General features: G+C 43.1%; 2 protein-coding genes across 14 annotated transcripts in view; one reads left to right on the top strand and one right to left on the bottom strand.

The window, feature by feature from the left end:
* Positions 1-22894, top strand: part of LOC131104915 (membrane-associated guanylate kinase, WW and PDZ domain-containing protein 1-like) — a 91749-nt gene extending 68855 nt beyond the window's left edge. For 11 of the 13 annotated variants that reach the window (XM_058052584.1, XM_058052582.1, XM_058052585.1 and 8 more), the window contains 11 exons: positions 2732-2766; positions 5615-5867; positions 9546-9637; positions 10701-10896; positions 10974-11276; positions 14103-14306; positions 14822-14909; positions 14993-15053; positions 16503-16646; positions 16720-16858; positions 19468-22894. In XM_058052584.1, the coding sequence (XP_057908567.1) occupies positions 2732-2766; positions 5615-5867; positions 9546-9637; positions 10701-10896; positions 10974-11276; positions 14103-14306; positions 14822-14909; positions 14993-15053; positions 16503-16646; positions 16720-16858; positions 19468-20552 (2600 nt within the window). In that variant the 3' untranslated portion in view covers positions 20553-22894. Of the gene's footprint in view, positions 1-2731; positions 2767-5614; positions 5868-9545; positions 9638-10700; positions 10897-10973; positions 11277-14102; positions 14307-14821; positions 14910-14992; positions 15054-16502; positions 16647-16719; positions 16859-18804; positions 18897-19467 lie in introns of all 13 variants that reach the window. The other 2 variants (XM_058052596.1, XM_058052597.1) reach the window with 1 other exon arrangement.
* Positions 22895-25429: 2535 nt separating this feature from the next.
* Positions 25430-26914, bottom strand: LOC131103987 (rhodopsin). The gene has a single exon (XM_058050627.1). It carries the CDS (start codon positions 26815-26817, stop codon positions 25759-25761), a length of 1059 nt encoding a protein of 352 aa, XP_057906610.1. The 5' UTR covers positions 26818-26914; the 3' UTR covers positions 25430-25758.
* Positions 26915-27985: the final 1071 nt, after the last annotated feature.

Below are 27985 nucleotides of genomic sequence, written 5' to 3' on the forward strand. Positions count from 1 at the left end.
CCTACCTGCTGCCGTATTCGGAACGGCGTCTTATTGACACCTGACTTTCTAATATTTAACCCTGGAGGGGAAAAAGCGATGCAATACGTGTACAGATGCAAGCATGCGCACTCGGCGTCAGCATCTACGTGGTTCCAGCTGCTCCGGTAGCTGGCGTCTCGTAATCTGATGAGAGGGAGAGAGAGATAGAGAAGCGGGGGGGGGGAGCAAGAGAGGGGAAATAGCGAGGATGAATTATGAATCATGTAGAGAGATGGGCTTTGCAGCAACAGAGAGTTTTAACATTTAATGATTTTTTTGGCCCGTGCAGCAGAAAGTGCTTGAAGATGAAAACAAGCATGTTGTTGCGTGTGCTAATGTGGCTGTGACTTTATGTTAGATTTCTCTCAGTGCACAGTGGGCGAGAATTTGCATAAATCAGTCACAGTAATAGAATAAATGAAGAATGATGAGTGAATGCTTGATTCCACCCTCGGCCAGCTTCTGTGTGGAGTTTGCATGTTCTCCCCGCTGTGCATGCGTGGGTTTTTTCCGGGTACTCCGGTTTCCTCCCACATTCCAAAAACATGCTAGGTTAATTGGCGACTCCAAATTGTCCATGTGAGTGTGAATGGTTGTTTGCCTATATGTGTGATTGGCTGGCGACCAGTCCAGGGTGTACCTAGGGGTGCACCCCTGCGACCCTCGCGAGGAAAAATGTTAGAAAATGAATTAATTAATTAATGTTTGTAACACATAAACGTGTCAGATCATCAAAGAAATTAAAATATTAGTCAATGACAACACAACTAAACACAACAAGCGTTTTTTTTTATTAATTTTTTTATCATTAAGGCGAAAAAATTTTTGCCATCAAACATGCTGGATGCGTGGGTTTTCTCCGGAGACTCCGGTTTCCTCCCACATTCCAAAAAAAACATGCTAGGTTAATTGGCCACTCCAAATTGTCCATAGGTATGAATGTGAGTGTGAATGGTTGTTTGTCTATATGTGCCCTGTGATTGGCTGGCCACCAGTCCAGGGTGTACCCCGCTTCTCGCCCGAAGACAGCTGGGATAGTCTCCAGCACCCCCCTGCGACCCTCGTGAGAATAAGAAAATGAATGAATGATGGTACAGTAAACCTCGGATATATCGGACTCGGATATATCGGAAATTCGCTCACAACGGACAGATAAAAAAGAACCGATTTTTCTGTAATGCATTTCCAATAAAAATTCATTGCATATATCGGATTTTTTATAACGGATTTCGCCTATTTCGGACAAAATCTCCAGTCCCGTTCCAATGCATTTCCATGAAATTTCCCTGGCATATATCGGATGGCCGCATCGTGGCGCTCCGATTCGCCGAATCGTGACAGGCCGCTATACGACGTCATTTGCAGCGTTTGCAGCGTTGCCTGCGCGTCCAGGTACATTGGAAACATAGTCAAGGAAGTGCCTTTTTATAACGGATACAATCCCATTTACGCATATACCGGATATAAATCCGATATATGCGTAAAACGGACATTTTCCGGTATACGCATATAACGGATTTCGCTTATATCGGACAAAACCAGTGGGAACAATTGAATCCGATATATCCGAGGTTTACTGTACGTATTATGGTTACGGTATTATGGACAAAAAAAACTAGGGCTGTCAAAAGATGTAACATTTTATCAGATTAATCGCAGTTTTTTAATTAACTAATCATCATTAATGAGGAAAAGGCGGTAGAAAATGAATGAATGAATGAGTGAATGCTTGCTCTAATGGTGCAAATGAATGAATGTTGCTGCTTTGGGGTTTTAAAAAAAACGTACTGAGCTTTTTTAATAGCAAAGGCAACATTTATTCTTTGTCCCAGTCCTGCCTGATGTAGTTCATGCATTCATTTTTCTATTTTTGTCACACACACACACATGCTGCTGTAATAGGTAGCAGCACGAACAGGGAGAGGGGTGGCTTTTTGGAAAAAAAAAAAAATACATAAAAAAAAAGTATGTGGAATATAAATAAGCAGTGGGAGTGCTGGTGTTAATTCAATGAATTGCCCGTACGTGAATCACGATGCTTGGTTTGCTGAGGTGGTTTTGAATTTGAAACAGGAAGCAGCAAAGTAAGGAATGTGGATTATTCCCAACACTGTGAATGTTCTCCCCTGATAACCGCATTCAAACTATTAATATTTCATTAACACAAACGAGATTGATCTTGTGTGTTAAATGCTATATGAGACGAGGTGGGGGTGGCACAAGAGATGAGGAGAGGAAGATGAGCATCTCATCATGGTGTAACCCATGAGCAAAGCGGAGGCATGAAGCGGAATCGGCAATGTGCTTCACAGTACAGTCAGTCTTTGTCGTGATAGGAAACACTTCCCCGGTATCTTTAGCCAAGCGGTCTTGGAGGTGTGGAGTGGAGACCTGTAGCTTGGAGTATCCATCCAGAAGAGCTGCTGCTTGTCAAATGCAGGAAGCTCCTCTGCTAATAGTGCGAGTGCGAGCGCCGAGTGAAGCGGGAATCAGCACAGGGGGGAGGAGATCACTTAGATGAGCGAGAAGCCCAAGCGCTCGCTGTTGCACGGGCGGGTCGTGAAGAGAAGAGCGAGAGAACCGGTCGTGCTCAGTTGGGCTGCAGGATCTCGGGGCCCCGTTTCCTTGGCCCCTTTGGAGTTTTATCATCAGAGAAGCAAATTCAAGCGGTCATTCATGATTTCTCTATCTCTCTGCCGATGCTTTGCAGGAGTGGTGCCGGCTAAGAGGAGTCCAAAGCTGGTGGTGAGTACCACAATTACCGTTTTTTTTTCCATGTGTGTGTGTGTGCTGTCATGAGTGAGGTGTGCTATTTAAAGACCAAAAGATACAAAAATATGATATGATATGCAACTCTTTCCCGGCTGCATCAACAGCTTCCCGTTTCTTCTTTGTCCTGTCAGCACCGCTGCTCCTCACTTGTACTGCTTACATATACTTCCATTATTTTGCTTCTGCAGTATTTTTTTTTTACTGTCCTGAACTCTGTACTTCCGAGCCTCGCTTGAATCGTTCAGAAGTGACCACCTGTCAGCCACAATTGAGGGTTTAGATTTAGATTTAGTTATCCCAAAAAATGTGTATGATGGCTACAGCGGATGCACTGAGGTTAGCAGATAAGGGAATTGAATCGAAAGAGTAAGTGGAGTGAAGGATAAAGAGTTTTTAATCAGCTAAGAAGTGATGCCAATGCAGTTTTCAATCAATGCCATATTGACACACGCACGGTCCGCGGTGGGTTAAATTCCCACCAGTTTAATGGAAGAAAAGTCATCCTTTTATTTGGAATTAAAATCCCTCCCTGTCAAACATTTGGATTAGGATTACTTTGAAATGAGTGGTACCTACCGCAGTCAGGCACGGTGGCCCGGATAACAGGAGGAGGGTGCAACTAGCCCCGCCCTGGCTGTCACTTCGGATTAGTTTTCCCAAACAGGAAGGACTACAAACCCACTCTGCTCTTCCGTGTTACGTCAGGGAAATGTCACGCTGCACACACAAGCAACCATTTTGCCTCCGGTTTAGAATCGACATAGATGCTACGAGTATGCGACCATATGCAAGAGAGGCTGTGGTGTCTCAACCGCGTCATCGAGCGCGTCGCCAGGCTTCGGTTTATATTTTAATTTTCAGTAATTTCAGGAATACCACATTAATTCATTCATTCATTTTCTAACGCTTTTCCTCACGAGGGTAGCAAAGGACTTCAGGCGAGAGACAGGGTACACCCTGGACTGGTGGCCAGCCAATCACAGGGCACATATAGACAAACAACCATTCACACTCTCATTCATACCTATGGACAATTTGGAGTGGCTAATTAACCTAGCATGTTTTTGGAATGTGGGAGGAAACCGGAGTACCCGGAGAAAACCCACGCATGCACGGGGAGAACATGCAAACTCCACACAGAGATGGCCGAGGGTGGAATCGAACCCAGGTCTCCCAGCTGTATGGCCTGCGCGCTAACCACTCGGTCACCGTGCAGCCCAAACAAAATTCAACAACAGCAACAGCATGCTGGAGCCTATCCCAGCTGTCTCCTGGACTGGTGGCCAGCCAATCACAGGGCACATATAGACAAACAACCATTCACACTCTCATTCATACCTATGGACAATTTGGAGTGGCTAATTAACCTAGCATGTTTTTGGAATGTGGGAGGAAACCGGAGAAAACCCACGCATGCACCGGGAGAACATGCAAACTCTACACAGAGATGACCGAGGGTGGAATCGAACCCTGGTCTCCTAGCTGCTAACCACTCGACCACCGTGCAGCCTTACCACACTAATTCATTCATTCATTTTCTACCGCTTTTTCCTCACGAGGGTCGCGGGGGTGCTGGAGCCTATCCCAGCTGTCTGGTGGCCAGCCAATCACAGGGCACATATAGACAAACAACCATTCACACTCACATTCATACCTATGGACAAATTGGAGTCGAAAGTTAACCTAGCATGTTTTTGGAATATTGGAAAATTGGACCCTGGTCTCCTAGCTGTGAGTTCTGCGTGCTCACCACTCGACCACCGTGCAGCCTTACCACAGTAATTCATTCATTAATTTTCTACTGCTTTTTTTTCACGAGGGTGGCGGTGTGTGCTGGAGCCTATCCCAGCTGTCTTCGGGTGAGAGGCGGGGTACACCCTGGACTGGTGGCCAACCAATCACAGGGCACATATAGACAAACAACCATTCACACTCACATTCATACCTATGGACAATTTGGAGTCGCTAATTAACCTAGCATGTTTTTGGAATATGGAAGGAAACCGGAGTACCCGGAGAAAACCCACGTATGCACGGCATAACATGCAAACTCCACACAGTAATGGCCGAGGGTGGAATTGAACTCTGGTCTCATAGCTGTGAGTTCTGCATGCTAACCACTCGACCACCGTGTAGCCTTACCACACTAATTTATTCATTCATTCATTCATTTTCTACCGCTTATCCTAACGGGGGTAGCAGGGGGTGCTGGAGCCTATCCCAGCTGTCTTCGGGCGAGAGGCGGGGTACACCCTAGACTGGTGGCCAGCCAATCACAGGGCACATATAGACAAACAACCATTCACACTCACTTTCATACCTCTGGACAATTTGGAGTCGCTAACTAACCTAGCATGTTTTTGGAATGTTTGAAAATTGAACCCTGGTCTCCTAGCTGTAAGTTCTGCGTGCTAACCACTCGACCGCCGTGCAGCCTTACCACACTAATATTAAAGATAATTTGTTGTTCAACATCGACTTCACTGGAGAAGGTTTTGAGATTTGACGTTTTGTTTTCATGAAGTTGTTTCAATCAAGACCGACCTTGAATTTCCAGTGAAAAGAGGATCACCGGATGAATAACTAATAGATTTTCTCCTCACGGTTTAAACTGTTTTTGTCTTGCAACCATGGAAACCATGTTTTCCATGCTCGTTCAGGACTGATTCAATACAAAGACGACCATAAGTATTGTCACTTTTCCTACACTTCCTGTATCTCCACTCCAATATTGTGACGCACTTACCGCATCACCGTGCCCTCAATCTCCGTATTCTCCTTATTTGCACCAACATCTCTTTTTTTCCCCTCATGCATTTAGCACCAGTTAGAGAGGAAAGACAGCCAGAGCAGCTCCCAGCACAGCGTGTGCAGCCATCGCAGTGCCCACACGGATTCTCCCAGTCACCCGCCTGCCATGCCCAGTGAGGCTGTGGTGCCCGTTTCTGATCCACCCACCCAGTCGCTGCCAGGCCTGCCCCCTCCGGACCCTACAGATGGCACCCTCACGCTCCAGAAGAAACCGGACCCCTTTAAGATCTGGGCGCAGTCCAGGAGCATGTACGAGAGCAGACGTGAGTAGCGCTGGGTGAATATTTATGTTCCTGGATGTTATGGATGTTTATGTGAAGATCTGCTGTGTCGTTTGGATTTGATGAACAATTGAGGGATGAACACAAGTCGCAACTCCTTTGATAAGGACGGAGATCTTCTGCAGACAATGTTATCGAACACTGGTTCTTAATCGAGGTGCTAGAACCTTTGAGGACAGTGCCTCCAAGAGGTGGACCACCTCAGATCTTGTCCGATTCCGTCCGAGCGAGTTCCAAACAGCCGCAACCTCTGCTTCAGTCATCGTTAGCTAGCTGTGTGTCTCCGCTGTCAGTCACAGCGCTCCCCTAGCGCCCCCCCACCTCCACGCTTGTGTTGGATTTACGAACACGTGACACAGCAGCGACAGGCAAGGAAACCCCGGCCACCGCTACTTGCCAGGCAGTCAAGCCCAAACATACCACAGAGAGAGCAGGGGGGTGGCAAGAAAGAATTTTCAGGCTGAAATATATAATAATAATATAATAATATAATAATATAATAATATAATAATATAATAATATAATAATATAATAATATAATTATATAATTATATAATTATATAATTATATAATTATATAATAATATTTTAATTTTTTGTAAACTCTGCCCAAATTATTTCCTGAATTTCAACTGATTAATAATCTCAAAGGGAAATCTTAAAAAAAGGTCATAAAAATTAATTCAGATTTAGATTGATTCAGATTGATGATGCATCAACCTTGATTTTTTTTAAGTGTCAATATCAACGATGCTGGCCCTGTATTTACTTGGTATCATATCGATACCAAATCTATGAGTATCGAACATCGCTAGTAATCAAGGTGAGACATAACAAATGCATAGACTAGGGTTTCTGCGTCAGTCGTGGATGGACTAGGCCGTATCTGAGTTATGTTGCAAAGATGAAAAAGGGAGTTTTAGTAACATTTTTAATGTGCTTTTAAAAGGAAAGAGTCAAATTCAATATCACACCCAGATTTTTTTTAATGAGTAATTTTGGGTAATGAATGATGCTTTTATCAAAGCTCAGAGTGGTGTCCTTAATATAAAATAAATCAACATCTCACTTTTGCATCGGTTCAAGAGTAAAAAGTTACAGGACGTCCATAGTTTGATATCAATGAGACACGCCGGGTGGCATAACAGTGAAAGCTAATCTTATGTTTGCGAAAGAAACATGTAAATAATGAACAGAAGAGGGCCATGCACTGATCCTTGGGGGACTCTGCAACTGACACCATGGTACTCAGAAGTCCGATCCGTATAAGATCTATAAGATCATACCGGTAGCACCAATATGCGTTTAATGGCGTTCCATTAAGATGTGATGGACGGTATCAAAGTCAATAAAACCAGACTGAAGAGGTTCAAATAAATTGCTAGAGGCCATGGGATCATTAAGCTGTTGCGCTACAACTTTTTCAAGGATTTTCAAAATAAATGTGAGGTTAGAGACCGGCCTATAATTAGAAATACTCTCAGGGGGTTTTTTTCTCGAGGTTTTTTTTTTTTTTTTTTGAGTAGAGGTCGAATCACCGCAGTCTTGAACGCTGCAGGCACAGTGCCAGAGGAAAGTGGTTAATTTATATTATTTAAGATTGATGGACCTAAAATTGGGAACAGAATCTTTGAGTTTCCTAGGAAGCGGATCAAGCAGACATGTTGTCTGTTTTGCTGCACGAACAAAAGGTTGAAAGGTTCTATGAAAGCACGGGAAGCCAAAGTGACGTCCAAGAAGAAATATAATGAAAGAAAAACAGCAAAAATGGGAAATATATCTTTTAAAACGTATCAAAGTCTCCTCTACATCCTTTGATTTTTCAGTATCGAGAGCAGTACTCGAAAAACATCTTCATGGTTGGCAGGTCTGCTTGTTGCGGGTTTGTGATTGTTGCCAGCAGCCGCAAGTTAATAATGGTGGATGCCTGTAGAATCTAGGACTGCTGCTGATTAAATATTAACGAGGCTCGGATAGAGCCGCTTTAAGCTGCGGCTGATTAGTATATGTGTTTGATAACCTCTGGAGGAGATCCAGAGTCAAAGAAGTCTGTGAAAGAGACACCAATTCTGACTTTGTGTTCACACTCGAGCACGTCAGGCATCGATACATTTCCCTTCAGAAGCGAGTGAAAAATTGTGTATATTATGATCTGTTTAGGGCAGGAATGTCCAAAGCGGCGGACAAATCCGGCCTGTGACTCTTCTTTTTATTGGCCCTTGACTGCATTTAAAAAATAGAATTACACCAAAAAACTGACAAAAAAGACCAGTAATTTCACAGGATTAATGTAGAAATTTCAGCATACTACTACTACTCAGCTACTACTTAGCTACTTTGTGGATTACACTTTTCACGGGCTATTTTGGGAAGCTATCCGCTGCGATAAACGAGGGAACGCTGTTTTAACATTAGAACAAAAATGTAGTCAGTATTGCGTAATAATACTATGGGGAAAAAATTCATTTTCACAATAATTTCTGTAATAAGTTGCAATTTTTGGAAAGTTAAGTTGGGAAAAAGTTGTGATATTTTAAGAATAAAATAGAAATATTATCAGAATGAAGTCACAATGATGTGAAAAAAAATTACAAATATTTGTAAAATTGAGTTTCACGATAATTTCTGTAATAAGTTGCAATTTCTGGAAGGTTGAGTTGGGAAAAAGTTGTGCTATTTTAAGAATAAAATAGAAATATTATCAGAATGAAGTCACAATGATATGAAAAAAAATTACAAATATTTGTAGAATTGAGTTTCAAGATAATTTTGTAATAAGTTGCAATTTTTGGAAGGTTCAGTTGGGAAAAAGTTGTGCTATTTTAAGAACAAAATAGAAATATTATCAGAATAAAGTCACAATGTTATGGAAAAAAATACAAATATTTGTAAAATTGAGTTTCACAATAATTTCTGTAATAAGTTGCAATTTTTGGAAGGTTAAGTTGGGAAAAAGTTGTGATATTATCAGAATAAAGTCACAATGTTATGGAAACAAAATTACAAATATTTGTAAAATTGAGTTTCACAATAATTTCTGTCATAAGTTGCAATTTTTGGAAGGTTAAGTTGGGAAAAAGTTGTGCTATTTTAAGAATAAAATAGAAATATTATCAGAATGAAGTCACAATGATATGGGAAAAAATTACAAATATTTGTAAAATTGAGTTTCACGATAATATTTGTAATAAGTTGCAATTTCTGGAAGGTTAAGTTGGGAAAATTGGTGATATTTTAAGAATAAAATAGAAATATTATCAGAATAAAGTCACGATGTTATGAAAAAAAATTACAAATATTTGTAAAATTGAGTTTCACGATAATTTCTGTAATAAGTTGCAATTTTTGGAAGGTTAAGTTGGGGAAAAAGTTGTGATATTTTAAGTATAAAATCGAAATATTATCAGAATAAAGTTTGGTGACTGTTTGGTGAACATGGGTCATTATGCAGCTGGATTAGCCGACAAACTTGCTGAAGCCCTACGTCACAGATCTGTGACTGTTGCAAGGTCACAGCTAGTGACTTTGCAGAGCCGCTTGTGGGCTTCGTGCAAGACGCCGCCAATCTAACTCAATGAGGCGAGGGGTAGCTGTAGATGTGGCCCGTTCAAAATCCACAACACCTTACTTTACTTACTGGTCTTTCTGTGTTTTATTTCAGTGCCAGATTGCCAGGAGCAGGACATTTTCCTTTGGCGAAAGGATACAGGTTTCGGTTTCCGGATACTTGGAGGAAATGAGCCGGGGGAGCCTGTAAGTAATCACTTACCTCTGAATCGCTCAACAATATGTTCAATTTATGTTCATCTTTCATCTGCTACTGTTACATAGTACCATCCGCATGCTAATTAGTCCCTGCTGGTTTGCCCTTCAATCAATACTCAGTCTTTTTATATACTTATTGATGTCGGAGGTTGCTTTTTAACTGGGGCTACTCAAAGTCTATTTTTTTGTCGTGTTGGTACCAAAGACAATGCTTGGTAGCTATTTGCTTGTTTCCATCAGAGTGATAAATAGCACAGTCCCACACAGTACTTAAAGGGCTCACATGGCACCATGGTCCCGATAGACTCTCAACTACATATGGTTTGAAGTTTGCCATAATAATATAAAATCCATATTAGAGACACTATAAATAAAGTATTGTGAGACAATATTAACCTATAAATCTAGCTAGAATGTTGTATTCTTTTGATAAACGATGGTTTAAACCAGGTTTGCACAATTGGAATTGAGCCCTGAAAGACGTTTGTGATGGCTCAAAGCGCTTTCAGAGGGCGTTGCAAAATATATCCGCAAAAACTGTTGCTGAAGACAGAAGCAGCGCACCCTTGCCGAGAAAGATGCATTAATGTCGGACATGTTGTGCATCCACAGAGGTCGAGAGAATCACAGTACTCACCGTCTGGATCACGGTACTACCGCAAAAAACGTCTACATTTCCACTACCGATGTTGTGCAGTTAGTAAACGTGGCGCTGTCCGACAATGAGTGAACGCAGTCCCATCGCGTCCCGGTTCTCCTGAGCTCCACGGCACTAGCGGCGCTTATTACAAAGTGTGTGCGACAATGAGTGCTCCTCCTCAGACCGGCGAGGTTGGAAAAGCACTAATGGTACCTACTTTTTGAATTCATACACAGTAAGTCAGGGGGTCTCCGGCCAGATCAGCAGCTGCCAGTCAAAGTTTGAGGTTCGAAAACAGTTCAGACGGGCTGCAGCGTACCAGGCGAAAGCCACAAGACAAATGACCAAAAAACCAGAAAGCCTAGCAAACTCAGCTAAAGTTTCAAACTTGTGTCTCCTTGATTGTTGCAGATCTACATAGGTCACATCGTGAAGTACGGCGCAGCAGATGAGGATGGACGCCTGCGTTCAGGAGACGAGCTAATCTGTGTCGACGGCACAGCAGTGGTCGGCAAGTCCCACCAGTTGGTAGTGCAGCTGATGCAGCAGGCCGCCAAACAAGGCCACGTCAACCTCACGGTCAGACGCAAGACCACCGGATATGGAGGTGATGGGAAATATACACACGGTATGTTCTGCGACGCCGCTTCCCCTAACACGAGAACCCGTTCCTTTCACAACTAGTGTCAAAAGGGGAAGGTGATGTTCCGCCATCGCCAGCTTCTTCCCACCACAGCAGCACCCAGGCACCGAGCCTGACCGAGGGCAAGCGGACCCCGCAGGGGAGCCAGAACTCTCTCAACACTGTGAGCTCGGGCAGCGGCTCCACCAGTGGCATCGGCAGCGGCGGAGGAGGTGGCAGCGGAAGCACGGTTGTTCCCGCCTCGCTGCAGCCGTATGACGTGGAGATCCAACGTGGAGAGAATGAAGGATTCGGTTTTGTCATTGTGTCCTCCGTTTCCAGACCCGATGCCGGCACTACATTCGGTGAGTGATGGAATCTTTGGGCATCTTTCTGATTTGTTTTTCCTCCAGTGATTCATCATTGTGGAGTAATTACAGTAAACCTCGGATATATCGGACTCGGATATATCGGAAATTCGCTCACAACGGACAGATAAAAAAGAACCGATTTTTCTGTAATGCATTTCCAATAAAAATTCATTGCATATATATATATATGCAATGTTATATTTTTTTTTTATAACGGATTTCGCCTATTTCGGACAAAATCTCCAGTCCCGTTCCAATGCATTTCCATGAAATTTCCCTGGCATATATCGGATGGCCGCATCGTTATGCTAATCTTGTTGATGTCACTGGCTATTGTCTTTCTCCTGGCTCCAGATTTAGGACAAATATAAAAGTGAGTGACGTCGATAATACTAGCACAGCAGTGAATGAGATCTTAACCTCACTATTGGAAATAACGTAGGCCTGACGGGCGTAACAGGGCCTAGCTTAATTAACAATTTGTTATGCTCGGAGTCCAATAAAGTTCAATTCTCATTACCTTACGTCTCTTTTCATTGCCCAGTCCAGGTACATTGGAAACATTGGAAACATATAACGGATAAAATCCGATTTAGGCATATACCGGATATAAATCCGATATATGCGTAAAACGGACATTTTCCGGTATACGCATATAACGGATTTCGCTTATATCGGACAAAACCAGTGGGAACAATTGAATCCGATATATCCGAGGTTTACTGTACTTCAAAACTGCAATATTTGGGTTTCCAGAGCCTTGGCTGCCTAATTCAACAAAGTAGTAGTACAGTATTTGTGGAGTTATACTCCACCAGGTTGTATCCGTTTTATGAATAGATGGCTTTTGACAGAGGTGCGCTTAATACGAAGGTCACAAACCAGCTTACGGATTTAGAAATGACTTCACGAGCAGTGCTCTTTCTATCAGGATCAGGATCAGGGCGGCTGTGGCTTTATCACAAATATCACAAACATAATCATCGCAGATTCCGATCTCCCGTCTGCGTTCACGTATTGCAGTAAACGGCCAAATTGCGAATATGAAAGTTGCTGGGGGTAGTGATGAGCTGTCATCCATGTTCTGCTCGCACATATTTGATTTGATTTAACCACCGAGTAATGGATCTACGTTGCCAATGTCAAACCAAAGTATCTTGTGTAGTTAGCCGTTATGATGATGTACTGTGGTATGTCATATGCAAAAAAAACCACAAATGGATGTTAGCTGCTTTGACTGATCCCATGGGATGATGATGGGTGTTATTTAGCATTATTTATTGTAACAGCAGTGTGTGTGGGGGGGGGCTCACCTTTAGAAGGGCCTGTTTTACTGTTTTCTCACTTCTCCGATTCCTTTTGGGAGCATGAGATGAATTGACTTTCCTGTCCACATTCCCAATCCCGCTATGAATAGATGCTAACCATGTGGGACATAAGCTGAAATGTAAACGAATGTGTGTTATTAAGAACATGAAATAAGATTTCATGAAGAGCAGTGCTTGCCAACCAGGGCTGTGTGGTTAGCGCGCAGATCTCATAGCTAGGAGACCCAGGTTCAATTCCACCCTCGGCCATGCATGTTCTCGCCGTGCATTCGTGGGTTTTCTCCGGGTTCCTCCCACATTCCAAAAACATGCTAGGTTGTTGACTAATTGTTGACCCCAAATTGTCCATAGGTATGTGGGTGGAATACATTAAAACAGACCGTTTTCGCAGGAAGCACGAAATGGAAAGAAATACAGATGGATAGGTGCAGATTCTGGAAGGACTACAACACTTTCTGTGCTGGTTATTGTGTGTAGCTGCTCTACGGAGTTCACAACTCAATACAAAGGGTAGAAAAATGAGTATAATAGGTCCACTTTAACACATTGGACACAAGTCTTCACTGGACATTTTATGTCTTCTAGAAATGACCCTAAACAATCATGTGAGCTACGTTCACACTTAGGGTATGATGCCTAATACTGATTTTTGGATAAAATGTTGTATATATGTATGCATACTTAGTTTGTACATTAGTTTGGTAAGCTCATTGACCCTTGACCTACGTACACAAGTGAAGCCAATCATGAGAAAGGGTATTTAAGGTGGCTGATTGCAAGTTGCATCTTCTCTGAAGAGTAACACCATGACAGCCCCAAACGACTGTCAAATGACCCGAATACAAAGAGTGTTCAACATCATGGTTTAGGGGAAGGATACAAAAAGGTAGCTCTGAGATTTCAGCTTTGAGGAACATAGCGAGGAAATGGAAGACCGCAGGTACAGTTCTAGTTAAGGCCCGGGAGTGACGGGCCATGAAAATCTCAGATAAGAAAAGGCAAAGTTTATTCATTTATTATCAAGTCTTATATGGCCAAAATTAGAAAGAAAGTTTTGACTGTAGTCCGGAAGTCATCAGGCAAAACAAACCGTTTTGGAAATCAGAGGAAATACAGCTGGAATAGGTGCAGATTCTGGAAGATCTACACAGTTTTTTTGTGGATAATTGTATGTAGCTGCTCTATAGGAGTCCACAAGTCAATACAAAGGGCATAATAGGTCCCCTTTAAGGAAATTTGTTAGTAGATAAACAATATATGAATCCGTTTTGCATGGTATAAACTTGGCTAAGTAACAGATTTGAAAAGCAGCTAGACTCTGACTCTTTTTCTTCTTTTGTATTTTGCATGTGAAATCATTTCAGTCAAGCTGAATCTATGGGTGACATAATTCAGGATGATCAATTCACCTTTCCTATCTTTGTCTCTCTTCTTTTTCCTCGATCAATACAACCAATCAACGATCAAACAAACATGTATGTGAACACAAAAGCCGGAAATGCTTGTGTGGCCATGCCCCACAAAATAGGGCGCATCATCGAGGGAAGCCCGGCCGACCGTTGTGGCAAGCTGAAGGTCGGCGATCGAATATTGGCCGTCAACAACTGCTCCATCACTAACAAGTCCCACTCGGACATTGTCAACCTGATCAAGGAAGCCGGGAACACTGTCTCACTCAGGATCATCCCCGGCGATGGTAAGGCTTTGGCTCGGAGCCTTGCACGCGTGTGTCATAATGCAGTAGCACATGACTTATTCATGGTCGCGGCGGGTTAGAAAGGCCACTCGTGCTACTCTTAAATAGCAAGAGCGCTTTTCATCCCTACTGTGAACCCGTACATATCTCACTATGAGTCACTGAGTGTGAATAAGACGTAGTTCCCCAGGAGCATCTGTACAGCTTCTCTGTGTTGTGTGCTTGCAGTATATTTTTGCCTTTGCCGTTTTTAATAGTTTGCCAATTTCCCAGGATTAAAATCAGGCAAAAAAAAAAAAAACAGTGGCGGCATGTAAGCACTTTTAAGCGAGTGCTTCCTGCTCATGTTAATCTCTTCACTTTAGCTCAACTGTGGAAATAGAAGTACGCAGTGCTGCAGCACCAGCACACGGGTCAAATACCTCTCATCCATGTATTAAAATAAAAAGCAGGTCGAATACTTTTTTAGTTATTGTGTCATTTCATCGTTTTTTTTTTTGTTTGTTTTCCCGTAGAGTCTTCCAATGCTTCTCTGCTGACCAATGCTGAGAAGATAGCCACCATCACCACCACACACACCCCTCAACAGTCCAAAGAGTCCCGGTAAGTGCACATGTAAATATATAGTATATGCAGGAAATGTAGTTTTTGGAGTAATTATTTAAATTTTGTCTTTTTTTTTAAAGTAATAACTCAAAGTCGAAAGGAGTTCCTCCCCCGCCACCAACACAAACTCAAACACCACAGGTAATACATTTTTAATTGAACTATGATTTATTGTGTTACCAGTCAGCATTAAAAATATAGCTTTATATGTTACATTCAAGACCCGAGTTCGATTCCGCCTTCCTCCCACATTCCAAAAACATGCTAGGTTAATTGGTGACTCCAAATTGTCTGAAAGGTATGAATGTGAGTGTGAATGGTTGTTTGTCTATATGTGCCCTGTGATTGGCTGGCCACCAGTCCAGGGTGTACCCCGCCTCTCGCTCGAAAACAGCTGGGATAGGCTCCAGCACCCCCCGCGACCCTTCGTGAGAATAAGAAAATGAATGAATGAATGGTATTATGGACGGAAAAAAATAGGGCTGTCAAAAGATGTAAAATTTTATCAGATTAATCACAGTTTTTAAATTAACTAATCATGATTAATCACCTTTGTGACTCCAAATTGTCCATGGGTATGAATGTGAGTGTGAATGGTTGTTTGTCTATATGTGCCCTGTGATTGGCTGGCCACCGGTCCAGGGTGTACCCCGCCTCTCGCCTGAAGACAGCTGAGATAGGCTCCAGCACGCCCGTGACCCTCTTGAGAATAAGAAAATGAGTGAATGAATGGTATTATGGACGAAAAAAATAGGGCTGTCAAAAGATGTAAAATTTTATCAGATTAATCAGTTTTTAAATTAACTAATCGTGATTAATCACCTTTGTGACTCCAAATTGTCCATAGGTATGAATGTGAGTGTGAATGGTTGTTTGTCTACATATATGTGCCCTGTGATTGGCTGGCCACCGGTCCAGGGTGCACCCCGCCTCTCGCCTAAAGACAGCTGGGATAGGCTCCAGCACGCCCGTGACCCTCTTGAGAATAGGAAAATGAATGAATGAATGGTATTATGGTTATGGTATTATGGACGAAAAAAATAGGGCTGTCAAAAGATGTAAAATTTTTATCAAATTAATCACAGTTTTTAAATTAACTAATCATAATTAATCACCTTTGTGACTCCAAATTGTCCATTGCCTGTGACCCTCATGAGAATAAGCAGTATGAATGAATGAATGTTAAATTCAGGATGATGTAATATAATATAAAAAACTATTACATTTTAACAATTAGTGATATTATTAAAGTTATGAGCAATATGTAAATAATTCAGATTATTTGGTTCTTAGTGCCAACGGTGATTATTTGACGATTGTGGAAGAAATACAAAAATATGTGGGAATATTCTGGAAACCTATGATTCATTTGAACTTTGTTGCAATATTGTTGCGATAAGGGAGCCATTGTTCCTATTCCAAAAGACAATATATGAATTGTCTGTAATAGTGATACAGTATATCTAATAGTACGTGTAGGTATGAATATGACTATGACTTTATATTATGACTTTATACCAAAGATGGAAGGGCAAGGTTGGAACTTGGAACGTTCAACTCTGCATTATTGTATTACTTTGTCGCTCACAGGACAATGAGTTCTACTCGGTGGACCTAGAACGTGACAGCAAAGGTTTTGGTTTCAGCCTGAGAGGAGGACGAGAGTACAACATGGACCTGTACGTGTTGAGACTAGCGGAGGACGGAGCGGCTGTCAGAAACGGCAAGATGAGGGTATGGTATTTCTTAAATGTGATTTTGCCGTTTCGCTTATGCTCCTCTGACAATTAATACTCTTCTGTTCAAGGTGGGGGATGAGATCTTGGAGATTAATGGCGAGAGCACAAAGAACATGAAGCATTCACGTGCCATTGAGCTAATCAAGAATGGTGGTCGGCGGGCACATCTCGTCCTCAAACGTGGGGATGGATCTGTACCCGAGTATGGTATGTTTACCTGCACTCATTTTGTGGCTCCATCTGAGTCATGAACTTGACATTCTTGGGTCAAAGCTCTTTGTGCTGCATATCAGTATAAAGTTTATTGTTCCCTCAAATGGGCGGCCATCGATCAGATATTCACTTCCTGATATTAAAGCTTGTTTTGTCGGTCCGAGATCAAAATATTCAGCTCACATGAGTTTATTAGACTCAATATTGGTAGCTGTGGGGAAAAGTCATTGCCAGGTTTGTTTTTGTTACGCTAGGTAGCACTAGTGCCAGGTTTTGAAGACCCCAGAGCAAATGTATTTAATAATAAACAAAGTACAACACAAGACGCCAGTCACTGGGAAGCTAAAAGTACAAACAAAGTAGCAAATAAGGATTTCGTTGATCAAGTACTTCCAGATAGTAGGCAGCAAAAACTACAGTACAAGTACAACAGAGAGACAAAAAAGGTCAGGAGCAAAAATGAGGCGTGCAAGGCAAACAATCTGACAGCTGACCAATGGGAGTGGAGTGCTATAAGAAGGCCTAATGGCTGATGGGCAACAGGTGTGCAGACCAGGAGAACAAGGCAGGACACAACAGAGACAACAGGGGGCAGCAGACCAAAACAAGTGCAGATCATGACAGTTTTTTTTTGCTTCATTAAAGAAGTTCATTCATCTGAGGTATTACCGTACATGCAATAGCTAAAGTTTAGCGGTCACATGATTAAATGTTTATTGTAAACAAAGTGTCTTATTTATCCAGAGCAGAAAGAGACAGTCAACGCAAATCCTGGTGATGTCTGATGCCAGTTTCTCGACCAGAAATCAGAGGCACATTTATTGAAATATTATCAGTCAGGACCACAAACCACACAAAACAAACCAGCCAATCACAGGGCACATATAGACAAACAACCATTCACACTCACATTCATACCTATGGACAATTTGGAGTCCCCAATTAACCTAGCATGTTTTTGGAATGTGGGAGGAAACCCACCATGAAAACCCAGAAAACCCACCATGGGGAGAATCGAACCCGGGTCTCTAAGTTGTGTGGCCTGCTCGCTAACCGCTCATCCACCGTGCAGCCAAGATTGCATCTTATTTATGCAAATTAAAAACAATGTGCGTGCTTTGCTTATGGAGCATACCTGTATTCCGGGACAGATCCGTTTCTATGCTGGTTGCTATGGTAACGCATGAAGGTAATAATACGTAAGAGCATGCAGAGTTTGAATTTCTCCAGCATGGCGCTCCTCATAACCAATGAGTCAAAATCATAATATGAGCTGCTAATTTTTATTATTACGGGCGGTACGGCGGACGAGTGGTTAGCGCACAGACCTCACAGCTAGGAGGACCAGGGTTCGATTCCACCCTCGGCCATCTCTGTGTGGAGTTTGCATGTTCTCCCCGTGCATGCGTGGGCTTTCTCCGGGTACTCCGGTTTCCTCCCACATTCCAAAAACATGCTAGGTTAATTAGCGACTCCAAATTGTATGAATGTGAGTGTGAATGGTTGTTTGTCTATATGTGCCCTGTGATTGGCTGGCCAGCAGTCCAGGGTGGACCCTGCCTCTGATTGTGTTGAGATGTACCTGGAGAAAACCCACGCATGCACGGGGAGAACATACAACCTCAACACAGCGATCCCAGAGCGGGGAATCGAACCCGAATCCACAGTTTGAACCACCAATAGAAACGGTCATTAATTCAGAAAAGACTACAGAAGAGTGTTAATTGATTTATGTGTTGCCGACATTGTTTTCGTCGTATTTCCCAACATTACTTTCCAGTTTAACTTCGTTAGTCCTTTGATGCTGCTTTTATTGTAATATTTTATCGATATACTGCTTCGACAAAGTATAAAATTACTTTTTTTTTATTTGTTTTCTTCTTGGCTTCCTCTTTCTCTGATCTGTCTCTCGTTGCTGGGCTCTTCCTCCCTCTCTCCAGCGATGATGGCTCCTCATCTCGCTGTTGGGACAATGAGGAATGACAAGATGGGAGAGCCCTGTTTCTACCTAATGGGCCAAAATCAGACCACGGTTTGTAACCAGAAGTCTGTTCCCATCCACTCCGCTCACCCTGTCATATTTCTCCTTTTGAGTTCTTCCAGCTCATCCCAACCCGCATCCTACTACATGTGAATGTGTACTGATGTAAACGATCTATATGTTATGTCATGCTTGAAAGTACTTGTGAAAAGGACCAATACTAACTTCATGGCGCCACCCATCACATGCTGTTGCCATAGTAACATGGCTAAGCTATTATTTTTATTTTTTTTTTGTCTATTGGTCCGGGTGGTAAACATCACTATATTATTTTGAATGATTTCTCAGGTGCCTGCAGTGTCATTGATAACCCCGCCCCCACACTTGCCAACGTCTACCTGCCGTCATCACCTTGTGTTTCGCCTGCAGCCAGAATGCATTGAAGCCACGTGTGACTTCAATACAACCTCCATGTTTATTTGTGATAAACAATCTTGTGCATCCTAGCGGGGGCAGTTGAGCACACGTATGCATGATTCGCTTCAAACCCCCGCCCGTTGGTTCTGTCACGCCGCTGCAACTTTAAGTTGAATTTTTTTTTTTTTTTTGTCCTCTTCTTCAGACGGCACCAATGACGGGCACCCTCCCACACCCGGGCCACAAGACACTTCGGAAGTGAGAACGCTGCCGCCCTACAGCCGATATCACACCTCATCGGAGTCCAGTTATCCACCCGACCTTCACATACCATCACGCCACGAGACTGAGACTGAATGTGGCCGAGACAGGGACAGGAACAGGGTTGGGTCAGATCAGAGGGACTACCGAGGCCAACAGTTCAACCCCGACCATCACCACACCTGGAACAACAGTCACAGTCAAAGTCACCCCAGGCAGCCGTCCCCAGACGGCGGCACCAGGAGTGGCAACAAGAAGAGCAGAGGCCGTAAAGTCAAAAAGTCCGAGTCCGAAAGCAGCATCTCGAAACTTCTAAAGACTCTGAGGAAGGATAGTTCAGGGAAGAAACCTGCGGCTGCACAAAAACTCAGGGGCCAAGGACTCTCAAACAGCAGCTCAACTTTGGACACCAGGTTCCGCGCGCAGCGCCGCAGTTCCCTCGATCGCTCCCCCAACCGAAAGCGCACCTCCTCCCCCGATCGCAGGCGGGCCAAGTCGATGGACCGCCGGGCAGAGCGAGCGCAACGGGATCGTACACCTGAGAGGGAGTGCGACGACGGCGGATTCCTCGCCGTCACTCCTGAACGGAAGTTCTACGAGCGAAGGTTCCTGAAGAACTCGCCGATGGGCGGGCGAGTCAGGGAGTGGTCCACTCCGGAGCGTTCCAACAACATCGGCGACTCGTCGTCTCTTTCCAGAGGCCGCACGCCTGACAGAGCCGCAAAGAACGGAAACCTCTTGAGACATTCTTCCTCGGAGCGATATCGGATGAACATAACACCGGAGAGACCGTACGGAGTGGAGCGGGACTCTTCCCCGGACAGCAACTACAGCCGCGACGAGCAGAACTATGCAGCAGCGCCCGGAGTAAAGGACTACTATAGCATGATGAAGAACAACGCTGCACACAACAATGCTGCATTCAACAACGCGGGCCACAACAATAACACCGTTGGTCCAAGTTCCAAACGGCTCCCTGAACCCAAAGGAAGCCTGTACAAAGAAAGCCCCAAAGACCTCAGCATCTAGAGCAGAAACGGACTCGCCCCTTTATGTGTACCATACACTGGAACCGGACCACGATACATAGCGGATTTATTCAATGACTCAACTTGTTGTGATCCCATGCAGAGATTCCTAAAACAGCAGGAGTGCAAATCCCATCATTGGTTGTTTTGTTGTCATGGTTACGTTGCTCATAGCAGGTTGTTGTACTATAGTAGAAGTATTGGATGTGCCTGCGTATGAAAAAATCGGTGAAGTTGCTTTTGTCTGCATTGCTGAATCGTAACGTTTGGTTCCCTCTGAGATAGGAAACATACTTCCACTCGTGCTTTTTTTTTTTCAGTGTCTTTGATTTTACGAAATAAATGATAGCACAATTCACCGATGGCTTACAACAACTGTGAAAATCACATTGGATTTTTTTTTTATTTTATTTAAAAACTGGAGTTATCGCGGTAGAGATTTTATATATAATTTATTATCCTTGTGTATTTGCTCGCTGTCTTTTTTTTTAAATTTGGCACATTTATCAACTGAGCGAGGTTAAAGCCGGAAGAAAACATGCTTACTTCATTTTATGTTGTGTTCTTAAAAATGTCTTTTAAAAACACCATATTTACAAAAATAAGTTTACCCGTGTTCGATTCCACCCTAATTAATTGGAGACTCCAAATTGTCCATAGGTATGAATGTGAGTGTGAATGGTTGTTTGTCTATATGTGCCCTGTGATTGGCTGGCCACCAGTCCAGGGTGTACCCCGCCTCTCGACAGCTGGGATAGGCTCCAGCACCCTTGCGAGGATAAGCGGTAGAAAATGAATGAATGAATGAATGGAAATTTTGAGGCTGCAAAGTGCACAAGTGGTTAGCATGGAGGCCACACAGCTAGGAGACCCACGTTTGATTCCGCCCCTCTGGCATCTCTGTGTGGAGTTTGCATGTTGTCCCCCCTGCGTGTGCTCCCACATTCCAAAAACATGCTAGGTTAATTAGCCACTCCAAATTGTCCATAGGTATGAATGTGAGTGTGAATGGTTGTTTGTCTATATGTGCCCTGTGATTGGCTGAAAAAGTGGTAGAAAACGAATGAAAAACATGAAAACACCGAATTTTATGTTGTGTTCTTAAAAATATGTTACCTTTTTAAAAACCCCATATTTCCAAAATTAAGTTGCTAACACCAGACCCGTGTTCGATTCCACCCTCTCTGTGTGGAGTTTGCATGTTTCTCCCCGTGCATGCGTGGGTTTTCTCCGGGTACTCCGGTTTCCTCCCACATTCCAAAAACATGCTAGGTTAATTAGCAACTCCAAATTGTCCATAGGTATGAATGTGAGTGTGAATGGTTGTTTGTCTATATGTGCCCTGACAGCTGGGATAGGCTCCAGTGAGGATAAGTGGAAGAATATGAATGAATGAAAGTTGCTGTAAGTGATGTGGAACTAAATTGTAATGGTTATATACCCTTATTAAAGGATGTGCCCAAGATAAACTAAAATAAAGAAGACTTTATAAAGAATGAACAATAATAAAATGATGCAGTGAAATAATAATAGAAATGGTAACAAGCATGCACTGTGAGCGTTTCTAGGGTCAAAATCATCAATTGACTCGACTACTCCCACTTGGCCATTGCGTGCTGCAATGCAGTTGTATCCCAAAAATTACAAAAAAAAAAAATAGTTGCCATTACTTCAATCGAAGCAGAATTTCCATATAAAAGTAATTATTATTATTATTATATCCCAGCATAAGAGACAACTGATCTGCCATGCTGAGCCACGCTGTCAAGCCACTGGAGTCTGGCTGCTGCTTTATAATGTGTTCTATGTGTATTCTGGCTTTTTTCTGTTTGGTTCTGGAATAATCACAAACAACGCATTACTTGATCATCGTTGTCCACCACGGTACCGAATCCAAGAAAAAGAGAAAAGAAAATATCGTGTTCATGTTCACCTGTCCGTCATCAGCTGTAAAGATTTTTTCCCGTGTGATTATAAGGAACCTGTGGAGGAATAAAAATGTTGCCTTTTTCATGTACAAAAGAGAAATTTACGATAACCCTCCGCTGTGAGGAATGTGATATTGTGTTTTTATCTTTGAAATGGACCTGATGATTTATGGGAACTATGTTGACTTACTCTGGATCAGGTATGTAAAGACCTTTTTTTTTTTGAATGAAAGACTGTAATTGGTCATTTAGAATCTGTTTGTCTGTTTGGATTTCTCGATGGTTAGCCTGCCTTTGTATTATAAAGCACTTGTATGCAGTCTGTGTTCTTCAAGCATTATTTCTTGCAATGTGCTCCAGACATAATGCTGTGTATGTGTTGATAAGAGCAGTATATGGGCCATTTTTTTTTTTTTATAAAACTATGCATATATAAATATTACATTGTTCATAGCTTTATTTGACCCATGAAGCTATACATAACATTAGTCTAAGTACAAGTAGATGTGGACTTATCCAGCTTCTTTCCTTAAGATGGATTACACTGTATATGTAGCTATCAAAAGAAGTCTGTGAATGCTATTTTTATTATCAAAATAAAGTTTTCCATACAAAAATCAGAGTTTTCATATGTCTAATTCTTTTACTAATGTCTCCTGGCGAAGTGTGAGTTTGATCACGGTGGTCACGCTACAGAATGTTTGAACACAGATTGACACTTGATGAAAGTGTTCCATATTTAACCGCAGATGAAATAAAAGAGAAACACGGGCTGTCAGCCGCCTTATTGTAGAACTCACAAGGAAAACCACGACAATCACATCCATGTTTATAACAGTATTATTTGTGTAATTCTTGCCACACGTTTATGAACAAAATACTCCACACAATCTTTCTTCATCCAAGGTGAAATATTGTAACTTCATTCATTCATTCATTTTCTACCGCTTAACCTCACGAGGGTCCCGGGGGTGCTGGAGCCTATCCCAGCTGTCTTGGGGCAAGAGGCGGGGTACACCCTGGACTGGTGGCCAGCCAATCACAGGGCACATATAGACAAACAACCATTCACACTCACATTCATACCTATGGACAATTTGTTAGTCACAAAGGTGATTAATCATGATTAGTTAATTTAAAAACTGTGATTAATCTGATAAAATTTTACATCTTTTGACAGCCTAATTAACCTAGCATGTTTTTGAAATGTGGGAGGAAACCGGAGAAAACCCACGCATGCACGGGGAGAACATGTAAACGCCACACAGACATGGCGAAGGTGGAATCGATCTCGGATCTCCTAGCTGTGTGGCCTGCGCGCTAACCACTCGTCCACCATAATACTAAATCTTTTAAATCAAAACAAGGTTTAAGCAGAAAAAGGAGAAATGTTTAACTAAAGTTGAAGTGACAATTAGGAGTAGCCAATTAACCTAGCATGTTTTTGGAATGTGGGAGGAAACCGGAGTACCCGAAAAAAAAAAAAAAAAAAACATGCACAGGGAGAATCGAACCCGGGTCTCCTAGCTGTGTGGTCAGCGCGCAACCAATATTGCATCTTATTTATGCAAATTAAAAACAACATGCGTGCTCTGCTTATGGAGCATACCTGTATTCCGGGACATATCAGTTTCTATGCTGGTTGCTATGGTAACGCATGAAGGTAATAATACGTAAGAGCGTGCGGAGTTTGAATTTCTCCAGCATGACGCTCCTTATAACCAATAATAATGAGTCAAAATCATAATATGAGCTGCTAATTTTTATTATTTTGATAACGATACAACTAGGGAATGGGCGCAGACCTCACAGCTAGGAGGACGAGGGTTCGATTCCCCGCTCGGGTATTTCTGTGTGGAGTTTGCATATTCTCCCCGGGCATGCGTGGGTTCTATATGTGCCCTGGGATTGACTGAAAAAGTGGTAGAAAACGAATGAAAAACATGAAAACACCGAATTTTATGTTGTGTTCTTAAAAATATGTTACCTTTTTAAAAACCCCATATTTCCAAAATTAAGTTGGACCCGTTAACACCAGACCCGTGTTCGATTCCACCCTCTCTGTGTGGAGTTTGCATGTTTCTCCCCGTGCATGCGTGGGTTTTCTCCGGGTACTCCGGTTTCCTCCCACATTCCAAAAACATGCTAGGTTAATTAGCGACTCCAAATTGTCCATAGGTATGAATGTGAGTGTGAATGGTTGTTTGTCTATATGTGCCCTGTGATTGACTGAAAAAGTGGTAGAAAACGAATGAAAAACATGAAAACACCGAATTTTATGTTGTGTTCTTAAAAATATGTTACCTTTTTAAAAACCCCATATTTCCAAAATTAAGTTGCTAACACCAGACCCGTGTTCGATTCCACCCTCTCTGTGTGGAGTTTGCATGTTTCTCCTCGTGCATGCGTGGGTTTTCTCCGGGTACTCCGGTTTCCTCCCACATTCCAAAAACATGCTAGGTTAATTAGCCACTCCAAATTGTCCATAGGTATGAAGCTCCTTATAACCAACAATAATTTTTATTATAAAAGATAGCTATAAACTACGATAAACTACGATAAACTACGATAAACTACGATAAACTACGATAAACTACGATAAACTACGATAAACTACGATAAACTACGATAAACTACGATAAACTAGGGAACACTTTTGAGGCGGTGGTGTTGACTCGTGTCCTATATGGTATTATGATTAACAAATAATAATCCAATAATCCCCCACTCATAACAAGTGGTAAATACAATGCGATGTACAGTACAGTATGATTGTGTTGAGATGTTGCTAATTACCGTTATCTTTGCTCGTAGGTACAAATTGACTCAAGACATAAATGCATTCTGAATATAGCATTCCCATTTATTTTCACATATACTTTGATCAAATGTACTACAGTCATTTGTACTTTTACCGATCCAGTTATAAGTAAAACATCAACATGGTGAGTCAAATGCAAAGTGCCTTTTATTTTAAGTTGCCTTGATTACATGCCTCTACTTTCAAAAATAAGCCAGTATGATTTAGGATCCAACTGTTATTGATTAGGATAGTTGTCCCTCCCGCTAAGGGAAACAAATATTTACGTTGGATATTCTGTACATACAGGAACAACTCTGAAATGGGCCGGACTTTCCTGCAACAGTCTTTAGGTTGAACCAACTCGTTGGTGAAAATACAAAAAGGAGGTTAGCCTTCAGTCGCGTCCTGGGGGGGGGAGCAGAAGTCTTCTTCTCAGATAGTGGATCAGATAGTGTTGCATGGCGTCGGACGGGCCTTTATGCTGGGGAGACAGAGCTGGAGGAGACGGAGGAGGCTTCGGTTTTGGTCGTGGACGCCCCTTCCTCCTCTTCGAAGGGATTCTTCCCGCAGCACATGGTGGTCACCATGCAGTGGCGGAACTGCTTGTTCATGCAGATGTAGATCATTGGGTTGTAGATGGCGGAGCTCTTGGCAAAGAAAGCCGGAATGGTCATGAGGACCGGTCCGAACTCTGAACCCTGATGTGTGAAGATCCACCAGGCCACCCCGGCGTAGGGCAACCAACATACCAGGAAGGCAATGACCATGATCACGACCATGCGGGTGACTTCCCGCTCGGCTCTCTGGGTGGTCTCGGACTCCTGCTGGGCGGCGGCGGCCTCCTTGACGGCACAAAGCAGACGGCCGTAGCAGAAGAAAACGACGGTCAGGGGAGTGAGGAAGTGGCAGCAGAACATGTAGACCACAAAGGACTCGTTGTTGAAACCCTCGGCGCGTGTGTAGTAGTCGACTCCGCACGAGCACTGCATGCCTTCGGGGATGTAGCGGGACCAGCCGACAAGGGGCGGCACGGCGCAAGCGCAGGCCATCAACCAGGTGAAGGCCAAACCCATAATCGCGTGGTTCTCACCAAAACGGAAATTACTGATGGGCTTGCACACGACCACCCACCTCTCGATAGCCAGAACCACCAAGGACCAGAGGGCAATTTCACCTCCGAGGGTGGCAAAGAATCCTTCCAGGTTGCATCCGAGGCGTCCCAGGACAAAGTAGCCGTGCATGGAGGTGTACATCGTTGTGGTGAATCCTCCGAAAACCATGAAGAGGTTAGCCACCGCCAGATTCAACAGGATGTAGTTTAGAGGGGTCCGCAGCTTCTTGTGTTCGAGGGTAACGTAGAGCGTGAGGAAGTTGATGGGGAAGCCGAGCAGGATGAGAAGGAACATGTAGGCGCCCAGGGCGGCGTAGGCCGCCGGGTTGACTAGATAGTACTGAGGGTATTCATAAGGACTCCGGACTATGCCGGTGGTGTTAACCATAGGGACGTAGAAATAAGGTCCCTCTGTGCCGTTCATGGTTGCGCTTGGCGGTTGCGATCAGCTCTTCGGCGGCGTTTCTTCTGGCTGCTCAAGAACGTGATGTAGACGGACCCTTGCTACAGTTGGACCCCGGTGGTGGTGCCCCGGCTTTTAAAAGGCGCACCTTGGATTATCGCTTTCCAAATCCGTCAGCACAAAGTGATTTAGGCCATGGTTAATATCTAATCCAGCCATCACTGCAAACATAACTGACCACTCATCAAGATATTAAGGTTACACCTGCTCATTTCTAGCAGGAAGTTATTGAATGCTACATTTGCTAGGCGGCTACTGTTTATTTTATCTTCCAAACCTGCTTGTTTCTTTCCGGTTCAAATGAAGCGTTGAACTTTTAGATGGACTGGTGACCTTCTCAAGATGTATCCTTGACTTCTGCTAGGAGAGAGACTTTCACCCCATTCATTCATTTTCTACCGCTTATCCTCACTAGGGTGAGTGCTGGAGCCTATCCCAGCTGTCTTCAGGCGAGAGGCATGGTACACCCTGGACTGGTGGCCAGTCAATCACAGGGCACATATAGACAAACAACCATTCACACTCACATTCATACCTATGGACAATTTGGAGTCACAAAAGTGATTAATCATGATTAGTTAATTAAAAAACTGTGATTAATCTGATAAAATTTTACATCTTTTGACAGCCCTTGTTTTTTTTTTTGTCTATAATACCATAACCATAATACCATTCATTCATTTTCTTATTCTCACGAGGTTCGCGGGGGTGCTGGAGCCTATCCCAGACAAACAACCATTCACACTCACATTCATACCTATGGACAATTTGGAGTGGCTAATTAACCTAGCATGTTTTTGGAATGTGGGAGGAAACCGGAGTACCCGGAGAAAACCCACGCATGCACGGGGAGAACATGCAAACTCCACACAGAGATGGCCGGGGGTGGAATTGAACTCGGGTCTCCTAGCTGTGAAGCGTGCTCGCTAACCACTCATGCGACGTGCAGCACTTACCCTATTCAGATGTCATCAAATCAAGAACTGCATTGCATGACTGCATGTTGCATTGCACTGCATGTTGGCACACAGTCAGGAGATCGAGAAGACCTGGGTTCGATTCTCCGTTTGGGCATCTCTGTATGGAGTTTGCATGTCCTCCCCGTGCATGCGTGGGTTTTCTCCGGGTA

Source organism: Doryrhamphus excisus, chromosome 16, assembly GCF_030265055.1.
Source record: "Doryrhamphus excisus isolate RoL2022-K1 chromosome 16, RoL_Dexc_1.0, whole genome shotgun sequence".
Taxonomy (NCBI): domain Eukaryota; kingdom Metazoa; phylum Chordata; class Actinopteri; order Syngnathiformes; family Syngnathidae; genus Doryrhamphus; species Doryrhamphus excisus.